At 43.2% G+C, this 17,174-nt stretch overlaps 1 protein-coding gene across 2 annotated transcripts in view; it reads left to right on the forward strand.

The window, feature by feature from the left end:
• Positions 1-9,521: 9,521 nt before the first annotated feature.
• ERICH1 (glutamate rich 1) overlaps positions 9,522-17,174 on the forward strand; it is a 68,640-nt gene continuing 60,987 nt past the window's right edge. The window contains exons 1-2 of one of the 2 annotated variants that reach the window (XM_084285303.1): positions 9,536-9,554; positions 10,636-10,736. In XM_084285303.1, coding sequence (XP_084141429.1) covers position 10,736 — 1 coding nt within the window. In that variant the 5' untranslated portion in view covers positions 9,536-9,554; positions 10,636-10,735. Of the gene's footprint in view, positions 9,555-10,635; positions 10,737-17,174 lie in introns of both variants that reach the window. The other variant, XM_084285302.1, reaches the window with a different exon arrangement.

The following is a 17,174-nucleotide window of genomic DNA, read 5'->3' on the forward strand; positions in this document are numbered from 1 at the left end:
TCATCCATATGGATAAAATTATTACTAGTTTCATCTTCATAATGACTATATGAATACTAATTACCTATTGCTCAGCATTGTTAATTCTATACTGTCTTGTGATTTTCCAGTTTATTTTATTACACTTTAGTAATTTATTTTAGAATTTGTTGGGAGGAGGGGTGTTTGGGTTTTTTTGTTTTTTGCTTTTTGTTTTTTTCTGCAGGAATATTTTAATTACTCTTAAATTCTTTGAAGTCTAAAGATACTAAAGATGTTAAAAAGTTACTGTTAAGGCTGCAATCTAAATTCTTTCTCTGCTCTTCTACGTGGAAAGTATATTGATGCTTAGGTATAGTAACAATCCATTACTTACATAAAGAGTCTATTTTTCTAATAGGTTTATGGTATATAGGCTTGCATAGATTTGTGTTAAAACAAGATATGAAAAATCAAGTAATTTAGAAGAACACCATAAAACCGTCTAGATCAATTGCACAATACACGTAATTATAGCCAAAAAAAAAATAGTTGTACTGAATGGCAATGTAAATTTTCATAGATAAAGTTTTTAAATAAATTCATCCAGAGGCTTTTACTGAGTAATATTTCAGTGTATCCACCATTCCTTCATAACCAGAACATCTTGCATGCACGGACATTGCTGTTTATTTTGGTACTTCATGAAAACCTTTCAATTGAGATCTCACCGGTGGTAGCGATTACAAGAGCCAGACATACTTACAAAGGGAGGGCAAGGCTGGAGAAGACAATTTTAAGTCTTGCTCTGAAAAAAATGAAGACTAATGATCACACTGATGTCTTTCAGAAGAGAATTTGTACGGGAACAGCGTGGCTGCCAAGAATACTTTGTTCCTTGTGCTCCAAAATCAGAAACAGGAAATTTCATTCCGTTGGTCAGGAGGAATGTAGCTTGTGTGGTAAGTCATGGTAATGATGGGTAAGATGTTTCTTCAGGGTAACTTGGGCCAACTTCATGAAATGTGTTGAAAAAGAGAGACAAGTTTTATTCAACGTAATATGGAATTATGCAACTGGAATTAAGAACAGCATAATGCTTACTTGCAGAAAATGTATTCCTACCGCGTGTTGTTTTTTTTTTGATCAATTACCCTATTTTATGGGTCATCTTTTCCAAGTAAAGAACAGCAGCAACACAGCCTGACAGCTACTTTGTGATCAGCTGAGCCCCTTCAATATCAAGATGCATACACGCACCCAGTGCTGATGAAGGTTTCTATTATCTGTGCAGCTTTGCAACATGGAAATATTTAAGTCTTTCATGATGCAGTTTGTGAAAAGTGTATGGTATCTCAGAGAAGAGGTGTTATGCAGCTTGTTCCTGTTTACGCAGCTTGTTCCTTTCCCCTATTCTTAGCCCACTACATTTAACCAGAAAAAGACAACAAAAATAGTCTTCCCCTGCACTGCCCTATTAGGATCTTTTCACCAGTTTTCCTGTTACATACATATACTTTCACCTATATCCTTGATCATTTGCCTCCTTTTCTTCTGGACCCAAGCCATATCACAATGCTTTCCCAAACCCCTCCGTGGCACCTTTCCTTTTGGCTACCTTTCCAACATTAACATGGGCTTGCTCTAATATGTGACCCCTGGGGCTTATAAATTTCAACATTAAGAAGTGCAGAAAAGCAGAAATGTTAATGTGGCAATCTTTACTTGTAGCACTAATCTTGCAAGCAGTGAAGCAAGATTTTGTCTTTCATTTTGACACTGTAGTCAGAATGTAAGCCTTCACACATTCTTTGGGTTCCCAGGCACCACACTTAGTTTGTTAAGTTTCAGTGTCTGTGTTCGTGCTGGGGATAGAAATTTGTCAGGACATTTTAAATGAAATTCCATCAAACCAGGAAGAATACCACCAAGATGTTTGTCTTTTGTTGTTTTGCTTGCTGTTTGCTTTTAATAAGGGAATGTAATTTAAATAGATTAACAAATACACACAAAAAAAAAAGAGGTTATACTGAAGAAGTCATGAAAAGTCATTTTTTCTCTGGCTAAAAAACACACAAAAACTGTTTTACATTACTTGGGTATGCAACTAAACAGGAGGTTGCCTACAAGCAAAGGCTAAGAAAGCTCCTGGAAGAGACTGCAGTCTGAATATGATACAGTTATATGGGAGAAACTTTCCTATTTTATTGATCAAAGCAGCATGCTACAGCCTGGTATACAGTGCAGCTCTCAGCTCTGCATTTTTCCCTTTCTGCATCATTTTTAGGACAGCAATTCATGATAACTTTGGAAAGCAAAAAGACAGAAATTCACAGGGAAATGATGGGAGACCTGACATCAGTTAGGAAAGAAAGTGCATTTCGTAATTTATGCATGACAAGGGGTATTTGAGAATGACTTCCACCCTGAAAGGACCTGCCTGCTGTAAATCGTAAGCACATTTCAAGTTAGCAATAACAACGTTTGAGACATTTACTAAGGAATGTACAGTCTCCAAAAGCACCATAAAATGAAAATGCTATTTTGAAATGCAATAGTTGAGAAAGAGAGAAGAATGAAGTGTGTGTTAAAAAGAAAACTCAAAACCAAGCAATATCCAGTAACATTAACCGCTCTATAAATGACCTCAAGAACGAACACACATCACTACAGGGGATCTTTTACTGATGGCCATAAGAACATTTCCACCGATTTATGTAACCTGTAACAATTCATTTTAGCTGTAGAGAAACATTTTCTAGGCAGGAAAAAGATAAAACTTTGGGAAGCGTCCAAAATTACCATACCACTTCTCAATTTGAGAAGAAATATAACAGACCCTCAAACCATTGGATTCAACTGTTTAAATCTATTATAATGCTTTGGTCATCTATTTCATTATTTTCAAAGGTCAACGCATGTGCCTTTCGATTCCTGAAGTAATATATAACTTCCTAAATCTCCTTGCAGCTGAAATTTTGAGGTGTAGATAGGTCAAGTTTTTCCTAAGAAAGGTCAGTGTTATATGAGGTTGCTTTATCTTCCAAAAGGAGAAACATGGCTGAAAATATTGTACAGAGGAGGGTTTTCTTTTAAAAGTGTCACCATATATGTGAAGATTTTGGAGTGATAAATTCCAAATTACCATTTAAGAAATCTTATCAAATTGCTTACAACGCACATTGCTGTAAAAGAACAGGATATGATAACTCATGGCATCCCTCCTAAATGTTATCACAATAACTTCTTTTGAAGCAGCTCGCATTTTACATGCACCTCTTGCATAATGAATAAACACAGACGTAGCGTGAAGATGAGACATGCTACAGAGCCCAGTGTGCTTCAGGACTGATGGCAAAAGTAACGCTGCATTTTCAGACGTACTGCTGCATTACCTGCACGCAGTGCTCTAACCTGCTCTCTGCAGATACTCGTGACAGAAACACTCTAATCTACAAATCACAGTGTATCATAGCTTAAACAAACTGCATGCTGTGAGGCAACTGTATCTAGTCTGTGTGTAACGTTTTGATTTCTCAGCCTACTAAAACTCACAGAAAAAAAAGCATCAGTCCCATTTACCCATTTGAATTCCCAAAAGAGAACAGCAAACTTAAGATTCTGTTACAGAACTAAGAAAACATCACTTGCATTAGTTATTTTAGAATACATCTCTTAAATTTCAGAGTGATTCTCTTAAATTCAATAATAACTTGTATTTGAAAACTAATATTTGACATTTGAGGTATGAATACAAATGACAGTAGCTATTCCTACGTGACGCCATTTGTAAACAGACCCTTAATTGAGTGAGATCAAAACCTTAGATTGAAATAAAAATCTAATGTATATAATGTATAACTGGAGCAATCCACACATTTACATTTTTAAAATATCCTAACCTTTCAGTAAAACACTATGGCAAAGATAACCCTAAAACAGCCAAAAAAAGCGGCCAGAGGCTGGATTGACAAAGCCATCAGCACAAATCAAAGCAAAGAGAAAAGCTATTTAATGTCCCACAGCGAGAAAGAGAGAGAAACATCAGAGGGGCTGAATTTGTCTTCAGAGGGGAGGTGAACTTGGGTCATCCTTGCCAATGAGAGCCCAAAGCCTTCCCGACCACAGGACATTCATACTTCTTACTCACTCTTCTTGCTACGTGATGGCCCAATTTTAAGAGGACAAATTCTCATTATTAAGTCTACATATTTCATCTACGTCGTGCTACAGGAAGCCTGTTTACGGAAATGATGAATAATTCAGGCAGATGCACAGATTTTTCAATAAACACCGTTGTGCTTTTCCATTTTCTTTTCTATTGAAAAAAAAAAAAAAAAAAAACAGCCTAGGTTCTTCCTGTGGCTTCAACCAGACAGGATTTGAAAGGCTGTGAGCTCAAGGAAAGTAAATGAAAGGCAGAAAAGCAAGCTATGTCCTCCTTTCTGCTCATCAGGGAAGATGATTGTTATTCATCTCTAAAATTCAAGAATTTATTTGTTCATTTAGAGTGAAATGTGCTGTTGTGCAGAGGACACAAGGTGGGCCTGGTGCTGGTTCTCTCTGGAGAGAATTTTGCTCCGCATGAATGAAGCGAAAGTGTCATCTTTATCTTACTTGGGCTCGGTTTAGACAAATTCGATTGAGTAAGAGTATTTATGCTCTGTAGCTTTATATCCCAATGACTTATTAAGCCATAAATCAATAAAAATGTGAGAGCGGAAGATCCTCTGGGTTTTTTCCTTCCCTCCACCTTTAAAGATTACTCTAGAAGAAATAAAAGAAATAGTAACATCATGAGATTCTCTCCCTACTGTCTGCCATTCAGGGGAAAAAAAAAAGAAAAAAAAGGTCAAGAATAACCTCCCACTTGTGGCTATTGAAGCCATTTGCTCTGTGTTATTTTTATGGGCTACTTGTGAAGCTAGAAGGAAGGTGTGAAAGCGGGGAAGTTCTTTGTGCTCCTCACTGCCAGCAAAACACACATCAAGACCATAACACACTTCTGTACCCCTACAGCTGCACGAGCTCCCAGAGTGGCACTGCCAGAGTGAAATGATTTGAGCAGTTTCCTTAAAGGCTAAGTTGAATATCTGCACCATTAATAAGTCCATATATTGTTTTCAGGAAAAGTCACCAGCCTATCCAATGACAAAACTATCAGAGTTGCTGGAAACTTTGCTGATATTTTATTTTATGCAATTTGCATATTGTTATTAAGGAATTAAAAAGCTTACAATGCAAGTCATACTGTTGAGAAGTAAAGAATCAGAGACAACTAATTCAGTTGACCTCCAATGCACAAAAATAAATTGTGTGTAAGAAGTCAACATCTTATGAAAAACACGCATGCTAAGGGCAATTAGATTCCAGACAAGCTTAAACAATTGATTTGCATTCTCACCCACACCTTAGGGTTTATTGAAAATACAATATTGCCTAAATTAAAAGAACAGAAGAAGGATAATAAGGAGGCAGATCAAAAAAAAAAAAAAAATTGAATTGCTGTCAGTGCAGACCTGTTACCTTTCCAGGGCAATGCAGGAGAGTTGCTCCCTCCTAAAGGCAGTGCTCCAGAGGGTGAATGCTGCTTGATCAGCCTCTCAGCATCCAGGATGAAATATGTATCACGGACACCTTAAATGACCACAAGCAACTGGTGTCCAACAATAAATCTGTGTTCCTTAGTTTTATGCCTTCCTTTCTTAACTCTGTTTGCAATTTCATTAACAAGACTTAACCTTTACATTTGCTAGAATAAAACTTGTTGTTGCAAATCTAAGCTCAGTGTATCAGGCAGATCTAATAGGCTCTTCTTTCCTCTGACATAAATGTGCTTTTTAAAGACAATACTCAAGATGGGGGATATAAGATTAAGAGTGGTGGAAGGACTCTGGGTGGAGAGGGAGCAGCTATGAAGGATGATGGGGAGCTACAGATAGAGCTCTGGTGTATGGTCCTCCTCGAATTATTTGTGCTTATATAAAATCTGCGTTTCTAAATTACTGATTTTGCCTTCTTGGAATTATGCATATATTTGACTGTATTTTTGACCTGTTTCATTACCATCGATCTATCTACTTTGTCACACACAACACTAACAAGTTTGAATGAAGACAACAGGCACTCCCCATATAAAATAAAAGCCACCTTCTGTGGTATACCTGACACTTAGCAGCAGATACATATTACCACATACACACACCACATTTACTACCAGAAGTGGAAAGAAAACCTTTTTAGCTGGTAAGAATATATGGTTATGAAACCACAAAATAAATCAGAGGGCTAAGGGCCAATGCCATACTGGAAGCTATTTGTTGTTCATTTTTCTGAACTGGCAAGGACAGAGAAATGTGAAAACACGGCAGGAAAATGCATAGCAACTTCTGTGCACAAAGCAAGTAGTTAAGGAATCACAGTGAGAAATGGGTAAGAACAAAGTGAGAGCTGTGCTCTCCATACTGTTGTGTGCGTGTGTTCTTTATGCACATTTGTAGCAGCACTGATTGAGAAATCTAGCTGCAGTGATTCCCTGCCTCTCATTACAACTGAGTGTGTGCTAAGTGAATAAACTGCTGCTTGACATTTCCTAAAAAAAAAAAAAAAAAAAAAAAAAAATGTAATAGGAACAGTACTTTGCTTTAATGAATCATTTTGGCCCCTACAGCAGAAAGTAGCTGTGATGAACTATAATCTCTTTCGGGAAGCATAATTCTATAATGGAGATATATATGGGCTGAGATATGAGAAGTTGTAGTCTCAGGCAGGCCTGCTCTAAAGGAGATTCTGAATCATCCGTGCCCACTTCTACTTATATTTGATCATAGCTGTTGACATACTGTATCTGCCATGCATAGATGTATTTCTCTACGAGAGGTAAGAAAGCCATATGGTTCGTGGATGACTATGAATTTTCGCGAAGCAAACTCATCTACATTTAATTCCTTTCTGTAGTTAGCCAAACAAAACTACCCATCTAGCAAACAGACTACTGTGGACTCAGGTGGGACGTTTTGGTCCTTACAACAGAGTTTTAAGAACTGAAAATCTCTCTTAAATACAGTCATAACTGATGAGCTCTCACTCACTTTCTGCATTAGTGGTCACCCCCTTTACCACGTGTGGTTAGATAAACTAATTCTCTGCGGTGATGAACTGAGGCATCTAACAGGAATTGTCTTGTTCACGCAGTAGAACTGAAGCAGCTGTTTTCGTTTGACTGATGCAGTTTGAAAGGGCCCCCTGATGGTACACCTTCGAAAAAACAAGGGTTTATTTCAACGTTCTTTTTATTACCAAAACTACTCATAGGATTATCATCGCTACGCAGGGAAATTGCTTTGACTACGTGTAATTGCAAGAAGGGAAAAAAGTTCCTGCCTAGGAAAGGCAGGTGTAAAATAATGTCTGACCACCTTTGCTAAGGTACACAAAAACTATCCCAATAATTATTCCAATTTCCGTAGTTTAGCCAGATAAAGCTCTCAATCAAGATGAAATGTAGTTGTTAAGGCTGTCTGTGCATATTTCCTATCCGAACATCTGCTGTCAGACAAAAACCTACTGTACCCTTGGCTAGGAGGCTCAAGGGAGCTGCAGCAGCCACGCTGCAGGTGGGATGCTCCGTGGTGCACAGGCACAGCGGGACAGGAACACATTTCGCCCTAGAGATATCACACCTGCTCACTTATATTAAAGCAACTTGCTTGATACTTATCAGAAAGAATTATTAGTTAGTTGTAACAAACTTCATCCTGCTCGATTTCTGCCTCGACTCGGCAGCCTGTGGGAGCTTGGCATGGCCAACAACCTCAGCGCTAGCCACCGTGGGACGTTTCCCTGCACTTCGGGACACCTCGCTGCCGTTCAGTCCCTAGGAGCATCACCACCACCGCGGGGTTTTGCCACCTGCACGGCCAGCACACGCTCTCCTCAGCCCCTCCGTGGAGCCGTCCATCGTCCAACTTGCCTCTAAGTGAACCTTTCGTTTGTGGCAGAGATCTCAGGCAATTTCAGGGGGGCTGCAAATTCTAGAAAGGTGAGGAGGAGGGACGCCCAGCTTTGCCCTGAGGGCGGGCAGGTATACGTGCAACTAGATGCCAACAGCACCGTGCGGTGCTAAAACGAAAAGCTGGCAGTAATCTACAACAGAATTAAGGAATGTATTTGACGGTCCTAGTTTTTACTTCACGTTGAACCGAACGAGGGCATAATAAATGCGTTCCCCAACTTAGGAATATTGTGTCAGATCACTACAGCGCTCAGAATTAAATCCCCAACACACAACAGCCCTGCAATTCACGAGAGTGTTAAATACAACCCGAGTATACAATACAATGTAATTTAACCACACGCCGGGTGTTTCGAAAGCATATAAAAACGATTGGGGAAGGGGGGAAACGGGGACACGCCACGCAGCCCTTCCGATACCGAGGATAAAACCTGCTCAGCCCTACAAGCCGCGGCGTGGAGCACAGCGAAAACTTGCGGTGCCGAGAGGAGAGGCTCCGCCGAAAGCAGCCGGCGACGGCTTTTGGAGCCCGAAGTGCCGGGCTGAAACTTTTCCTCGTCCCGCTTTCCCTGCTCTGCCGGGGGCACCGCGGGGGTGGGCTGAAACCCCCCCCCCCGGCCGGGGTGAGGGGCTCCGTGCAGGAATTTGGGGGAGGTTTTGGGGAGCAGGAGGTTTTGGGGAGCATCCTTTCCTTGGGAAAGGATGGGGAGCATCGCCGCGGGGCTGGGGGCATCGCTAGGGAAAGGTTTGGGGATAGTGCTCGGGAGGGATTTGGGAGCACTGATGGGGAAAGGTTTGGGAGCATCACCCGGGAGAGATTTGGGAGCATCACCCGGGAAGGGTCTGGGAGCATCACCGGGAGGGATTTGGGAGCATCACCTAAGAAAGGTTTAGGAACATCACTCCGGGAAGGTTTGGGAGCATCACTCGGGCAGGTTTGGGATTTGGGAGCACCGCCCCGCTCCGCACACTCCTGCCCTCTCCCCACGACCCTCCGCCAGCCCCCCCCTCCCCAGCACGCCCCCCCCGTGTGATTTGGGGATGCTCCGCGGCCGTGAGCCCCCGGCACCGACCCCCCCCCCCACCCCTCCGCGTCCCCCCAAATTGCAGCGGCGCTGCCCTGGCGGCACCGTGCCCTCGCCCCTCGCCCGCCGACCCCCTCGGCCCCCCGCTGTCCCCGTACCTTTCTCAGCGCTGACATTCTAGTGCATTATTACCGGGGCAGGGGCGGGCTGGGCGCGGGGCTGCCGCCTCGGTGCGGGTGCGGGTGCGGGAGGAGGAGGAGGAGGAGGAGGAGGAGGAGGAGGAGGAGGAGGAGGAGCAGCGCCGCGCACCCAGCAGCGCCCCGCCGGGCCCCCCCCTCCTCTCCCCTCCCCGTGCGCGCCCCCGCGGCCGAGTGCGCGCGGCCGCGCGCCCCCTGCCGGAGCCCGCGGAGGGAGGGGGGGAGGAGGAGGGCCCGCCCCCCGCCCCGCCGCCAGCCAATAGGAAGGCGCGAAGCGGCTGATGGACGGGCCGGGGCGGGGCGCGGGAGGGCGGGGCCGCCGGCGGAGCGGAGGGGCCATGGCCCTGGGCTGGAGGGAAGGTGAGGCGGCGGCGGGGCGCGTCATGGCGGCCGGTAACGGCCCGCAACGGTCGCGGGGTGGCGGTTAACGGCCGGGGGCTCCCCACAGAGGAGCCGTCCCCGCTCCGCCTCGCCCTGCCGGCGGGTTTGGGGGGCTGGGAGAGGGGAAGGAGCGCGGTAGGGTCCGTGCTGTGAGCTCCGGGGCTCGGCACCGCCGCCCTTTGTTGTTATTTTATGTTGTTTTTGTTAATTTGGATAAGCTCGGCTCGCTCCAGGGCTGCTGCCGCGGCTCCCCCGGGAGCGCTGAGGGGAAACAAAACGGAGCGGCCCGAGCCCGGCTGCAGCCCGCTCGGTGCCTGCTTGTGCCCTGCGGGGCTCAGCGCCTCCCGTCCCCTGTGCGAGGGGGGAGACGGGGGCTCGGGGCCGCCCTGTGCCCTCAGGGGGGCTCTGGAGGAGCTGCAGAGCCGGAGAAGCGATCGCTGCTTTGGGTACGGGTGGTGGTGGGTGGGGTAACCTCGCCTGGTGTCCGTCTGTCTGTCTGTCCGGCGCTGCTGGCCGGTGGGAGAGAGCGAGTTGGGAAGAGTGAGCGTGTAAGTAAACGTGGGACTTAGGGCTGAGAGCAAGGAAAGCAAATACCACAGGGCTCCGGCTTCTTAAAGGTTAAATAAAGAGCTGCTTGTTTCGCTAAGGTGGGTGAGAAAGCTAAACCGATCGTGCTGAGCGACTGCCTTTAAAGTTAGGAAGTGCTCCTGTCCTCTGCAGCCCCTCTAAAGGATGCTGGTTTGAGACTGGGAATAAAATACAGCAAGCAGTAGGAGACGGATGGGATGCCGTGTGGTCGCCTGGGGTGAAACGACAAAGTTGGCAGAGTCTGCAACTTTATCTGCACAGGCTCGGCAGCTGGTAGCATGTATGGGAACTGGTGACTTGCTATTCTGTAAAACTGTATGCCTTTAAAGGGAAAAAGTGTCTCGGAAAAGAGCTGAAAAAGGTTTATTTGCATCTCCTTAAGATCTCTTTTGGTCCTGTGTATACAGATTCTGTGTTTTTTTTTTTGTTTTTTTTTTTTTTTTATGTCTGTATTACAAATGAACACTTGAAGACAGAATGAAAGCGGTGGTCAACAGCTTGTAGGTTGTGGTACCAATGGTCACTGAAGAGAACCCTCACTACTTACAGATACCTACACTGCTGGCATACTAAGTAAGATATACTTAGGATTGACTTTGCCACCACTGGGTTGGACAGGCCTAACAGAGAAAGTCAAGTGCTTTTGAGTTTTGTATGTGTCTTTTAGTTGTCTTTCAGTCACATATACCAATGATACATAGGAGGGCTAGATGAACCAGCATTTTTAATTGGATGTATTATTGACAGAATGATTATCCTCACTGCACTGACAAATTTAGAGTTCGTAGCTGTTAAACGTCATCAGCTGCTTCTTCAAAGCCACATTCATTGTTCTTGAAAGCTTGTGTGGTTCCAAAGTTATGCTGTCATACAGGCTTACAGAGTGCCCTTCCAGCTGCTGATGGGTAGGCTTAAGGTATAGGTGTCCTACACGTTACTGACCTTCACTGCTAAGAAGTGCTACAAAACTTACCATGCTGTAGGAAGTGATACTACAGAAGGCTTCCTGTCTGAGATTTGGATGATTTAAAGAACAGCAACACTAACAAAATACTTCTGAGCAGTGAGAATAGTGCTTTGAGGAGTGTCATCTCAGTCTTTTTGAGATGAGTCTTAAGTTTGGGGCAGGAAACTCATACTTTTATAGGGATTGAAATGAGATGGAGAGGTGTTTCTTTGGTTTGTAATGGTGTGTTTTTTTGTTTTTGTTTTTTTTTTTTTCAGTTTTGTGGGTGTGGTTTATTTTTTATTTTTATTTTTTTGGCTTACTCTTTTGAAATAATATTTTGGAGCATTTCTTCAATACTTTGCAGAATGGTCCATGAGAGAGAGACATGCATCTGTGTGAAGATGCTAAGGTACTTTTTTGGGGATCAGGTGTATGTACTTATTTGGTAAAAGTGGGGAAAGGGTGTCATTTCTGGGCTTGGTGCTTTTATTTATTTATTTATTTTTTTAAACAATCAGTATGTGATGGCTTTTGATTCCACAAATCTAGCTTTTAAGCTGTTAATTAGTAGTTTCCAACTGTCTAGAAAGATTGTCTATGGAATATCTTGGAGCAATCCTCAGAAAGTCACTAGCTTGTCATTTTCAGTAGGCAGTGTATGATTTCTCATTTTTCTGGTTGTGTTTGGTGCAAAAGGTTGAAATCAATGTGTCTAGAAAAGTGCACTTCTATTGAGGGTTGCTTAATGGCTTATATTAAAGTACCCTTTGTAACTAACAAGAAAAGAAAAATCCTCTTTCATTGAATCTTCCAGCACTTGGTAATGATGGGCTATTTAATAAGATATTGATTTGTTATATGTATGTGGGGACATTTGCAGAAATTGTTGGTTTTTCTGTTGCAATCAAATAGTCACAGCAAGAAGGGGTATATTTACTCCCTGAAGACAGTGATGTGGACATGCAGTTGTACTTAGATTGTATATAAGGGTTTATGCCCAGTGATACTACCCCGATAGTTTTGTGGTTGTTCTGTAAATACTTGTATTTTGGGCGTCTAGTTTCCTACAAGCAGGGAGAGCAAGCTTGCTTTAAAATTTCCATATTTTTTCTTCCTTTTCAGCAATCTGAACTCTGAATTGTGTTTTTTCACTAGTTTTCAGCTATTCTTACAGCAGTGCTTCAGGCCATTATTGTACCGCTGGCCTGTTTTCCATGTTACCTGCAGCATCTACTGTAGGATTACTTGGCGATGCCAAAGGCGTTTCTGTATTAGAACGGAACAAGGAACTGACAAGATGTAGTAAAAACTAACTGTACTTGCTCAGAAGGAAAAGGCTGCTGCTTTAACTTCAACCAGCATGTGTGTGCTACAGTGTGCTTGCTTCAGGCCTTGTGTTCTTTGCATCCCTAAAGCAGGGTAAGAGTTCTTCAGTTGCAATGGTCTAGCTGAAGTAAGGTTTAAACTTCCTGACATTTAGAAAGCTTAAATCATTGTTGGTAGAGCTGGTTTTGATGGCCAGTGATGTTGAAATGCACAATTTGGGTGATTGATGTTTTCTTCACCTTCTCATGCCCTTCCCCGCTTGCCATCTACTTCTTGAGAAGAGAGGGTAAGAAGAGTTTCCTACTGCCAGGATTTATGCTTGGCCCAACTTTGAATAGCAAGAATTATTATCATTTTTACTCAGCAAAATTGAGCTTCTTTCTTAAGAATGGATGTGAGGTGTTCTATCTGTTCTGAGTGAGGTCTGTTTGGTTGTGCAGTGTGAGCAATGTATTGTGAAAGACACCTGGAAGCACGGATAGCATGCGCAGACTGATACCATGGTGAGGATGCTTTGTTTTCCCAGGACTGTAATAAGAAGACCCAGCGTAACAAGGCTTCACCACGAGGCACAGGGGGTTCTTACGAACAGCTGAAACAAAATCCTGATGTTCTCATTGTGACAGCTGCGTGTCTGATTATCTGCATCCCCTGTCATGTCAAGTCAAGTTTATTAGATGTCTGGGAGCCTGCGGTCGCGACTGAGGTGGCCTACTGAGAGATCTCTAAAGCCTTTGTTGAGACAGGATGGCACGATCTATTAGTCAGATCCGTATTGAACTACACAGTCGTGTAGAACTTGCTGACAGGTACAACACCAGGCGTACTGATGTGAAGCTGCGATGTGACATGGGGATCGTGCTTAGTGAAGCTGCATCAGTTTCATCTTAGCTAAGAAGAGAAAATAAATGTCTGCTTTCTGTAGCGAATATCTTACTGTTTTGTATCTGCAATTGCTGTAAACTGTGTTGGTCTGGCTGTCCAGAGGTCAATCTCTGGTAAATCACTTGCCTGTTGTGACTTACGGCTTAATTTAGCTGAATACAAAAGTTCAGGGTATGCAGTCATTTATATATTTTTTCCTTTCTTTCGCCTCAAATGACTTGTGTTAAGCCGTATACTTAAATAAGTTGCTCTCATTCAAGAGTTGCCTCAAAGAAAGGGAGAATGATAAATTACTGAAGTTTCGGGTAGCAGTGATTTTTCCATGTCTGATAAAACACAGTGCTAAGTGAGAAGATAAATTGAGACACTTTTTTATGGACTGCTATATTACAGCACAAAGCTGGAAGTTCTTTAAACTATGTAGTTATTGAACTGTAGTAAAGAATAGGACAAGTAAAATCTAGGCAATTAGTATCTGGTTTTAATGTCTAATGGGACATGGAACGCTAATGGACGTTGTTTCGGAGAGAATAACAACTGAGGTCTTGAGACAAACCTTAAGATGGTGAAATTAGTATTACACAGCAGATTAAAAATGACAACATCTGAGCTTCTCATGCAGCTCCCCATGGCGTTATGGTTAACAACAGTGCTGAGATGCAGGCAGCTGACATCTAGCAGCCCAAGCACAGAATTCACGTGACCTTGAATGCAAATAAATTCTGTTTGATACCCAAGCAATGGGTCCTCTTTTTCCACTTAAATTAATAGCTTTTTTAAGAGTAAAGTTACCTGCTATATGGAATGTCAGTGAGATAAATTGTAAAACTGGAGGAGAGGAAAGTTCCCACCTTGTGTGGACATGCAGCCAAAAAGTGTACATTTTTCCCTTTAACCTGTCATTCATGGTTTTTCTGGGTAATAGAACTGTAAGATTATACTTGGAGAGGTGATTAAGCAGTACAAAAAACTGAAGTGAAGTATTTAGTGCCTCCACTTCTTGAAGGGCCTCCAAGGTCTTTTGGGATAAGTTATATGTATTCAGACACAAGTTGGTCTCAGTGTGGGTAAGTGTGTAAAATTATTTCTTCCAGTCCTTCAGCCGAGATGGCCTTAGTGTTCTTTCTGGCCTTAAGGTACCAAGTGAATTCAACACTGAAACATGAACCTTAAAAATTATTTGGCAAATTCATCAAGAAAGAATTACAGCAAGTCAATGCTTTTAAGAAACAAGGGCTTTCTGGGGTTAAAAAGAGAGAATTCATATGTAGAGCTATTGATTTGTAGATGTAGCTAAGTCTAGAACTTGTAGTTACGGCTAGAACTTGTCTGCAGACACACGTTTCACTTAATCCAGAGCTCTGGTCTCTGCTGTTTCCAGCAGTGGTTCTGGTGTCTTAGAGATCTCAGCTGTCCCCTCTTTGATCTGCATTTGAGGTTTTGGCTATAGAAAGAAGGATGATTTGGGGTTTTGTTTTTGTCTGGAAGCAATGCGTATCTGACTAGCCTTGTATTATGAGGCTCAGGTCAAGGTTAACAAATCTAATTCTCAGATGTGCATGTATTGATTTCCAGAAGGCCCTGACCAACCTGATCTAGTGGAGCAGGTTGCCCAGCGAAGCTGTGGATGCCCCATCCCTGGAGGTATTCAAGGCCAGGCTGGATGGGGCTTTGGGCAACCTAGGAGGTGTCCCTGCTCATGGCAGGGGGTTGGAACTGGGTGATCCTTAAGGTCCCTTCCAACCCAAGCCCTTCTATGGCTCTGTGGTAAGGGGGTTTGTACTCAGTACAGCTTCGTTTGCACCCAGTGGTACCAGTGGCTGGCCTGATGAATTTTGGATGCCCAGTGGCTGGCCTGATGAATTGCTGTCTGGTATACACAGCAGCTCTCCGGAGGGGTGTCTGATGTGCAATCTGAGCATGATGCCTTGCACGTGTCTATCGCTCAGTGGTGTAACTGCAAACTGAATTTTGCTCCTGGCGTCTGCAGTGTGAACTAGGTGCTACTTCTCTTTTTGAGACGTGCAGATTCTTGGGTCATGGCTCTGTGTGTCAGGCCAAAACAATACAAGGTTCATCAGCTTGGCCAGCTGAGCAGCTCCTTCAGAAATAATCCAGAAGACCTAAAACATGAAATTCTGTCTTGCGTGATTGAAGGGGAAGTAAGCTTTGTAGAAAACGGCTTAAGGGGATGGAGAACAGCTGCTAGATGGAAGTACTCATCAGTTTCCCACCTGCTAGCTGGTAAAAATGTCAGTCTAGCTAATGTTTTCTGTACGCAGGGGTCTCTTAAAACACTTTTACACCCTGAGTCTTGCTGGAATCCAAGTATGTTAACGTTTTTTTTTCCTTCTCCATGTGGTGTCCTTGAGTGTCACTGCTCAAGAGATGACTATTTAGCTGTGGTTAGGAGGAGCTGGGTATCCACATAATGGGATTGTTGAACTTGGCTGGACAAGGCCCTAAGCGTGCTGCCCCAGCTCACCCTGCTTTGAGCATTGGGGTTAGGCTGGATGGTGTCTGGAGGTCTCTTCCATTCTGTAAAGTGACTGGCTCATCACAGCCTTCATAGGCGTACATAACAAAAGAGACTTCAAGGATTTAAATTTTCTTGCATATCAGAGAGTAATTGTGTGCTGATTGTTCGGATGAATTGTACATTTTAATGAAGCCTTGTCCATAGTTTTGTGTGTGCATTATCATTGTCAGCTCTTCTGATCCTCTTCTGACCTGCTGCACTCCTGTCTTCTCAGCATCAGCAGAAATAATGTGTTGAAACATCTTCCACGTAGCTGGCTTCAGGAGAAATTCCTGGTTCCCTAGTTGCACAGCACTCCTGTCTGTAGGAGAGAGAAAGATCAAGTAGGTCAAGTTGCAAGCCTCTCGGAGCTCTGTGTTCAGCACTCCCGATGCCGTTTATTTTATTCGTGCTGCCCAACTTGCATTTGAGTAGGCAGCAGGCAACCAACTGAGGCACGCGGCGGGGGTGCTTACAGTATACGTGGCAGGTAGCCAGAAGTACACGGCGAGCATTCTCTACAGAAATGCTTTTTGAGGACAGCGTCCTCCTACACTCAGCCGGACAGGAATGCTTCTGCTGTTGATCAGAACTTTGTTTGTTTAGCTATTCATCCTGCTTTTGTTACAGTCTGTAGTGTTAACTGAGTCTTCAGTCATGCTGTCAGCTCCGGGGGAGCCGTCATAAATCTGCAGCGCTGCTCCTGTCTTGGCACTTGTGGGCAGTTTGCACGTGTGTGTAAAGCAAGGAACTTCATGGTGTCAGTTCAATACTCAAATAGCGAACAATGCATTATTTGAAGGAAGGCTTTTCAGTCTTAACTGGTGAAAAGTTCCTGGAAGTTCACAATTTGTACCTGTACCCAGTACATATTCAGTGCTCTATTTCTTGGAGTTCTTGTTTTGCTTCTGTTATGTCGAACTGCAGACACCTGGTGCTCTTTTTTTTAGTTGTCTGATGTCAAGAATTAGCTATGGAAACAGTTTAATACCTGTTTTAAGCTCTCCTGAAAATACTGGCAGCTTTTCATCACCAAGGAATTCCTGGAAAGATGCATCTTCAGGTGTTGCTTCAGCTTCATTATGCAGTAGGAAAATCCAGTGCTTTAAGGTACAGGCTGGGTGCTCTGGTAGCATTGCCTAGCTTTGTCTGGAAAGAAAATAAATCTATTTCACTTCAGAAGTCTAAATAGAAATCCAATTCAGAAGACAGTATTAGAGAATGTATGTGTTTTGTTTTTTTTTTAATATATATTTGTAGGTCTATCAGAATTGAAGTTTTCTACTGAAATACACCAACTGTTATTTTAATTTTGTGACTGCAGCTCTACATC

Source organism: Netta rufina, assembly GCF_964035555.1.
Source record: "Netta rufina genome assembly, chromosome: 3".
Lineage (NCBI taxonomy): Eukaryota > Metazoa > Chordata > Aves > Anseriformes > Anatidae > Netta > Netta rufina.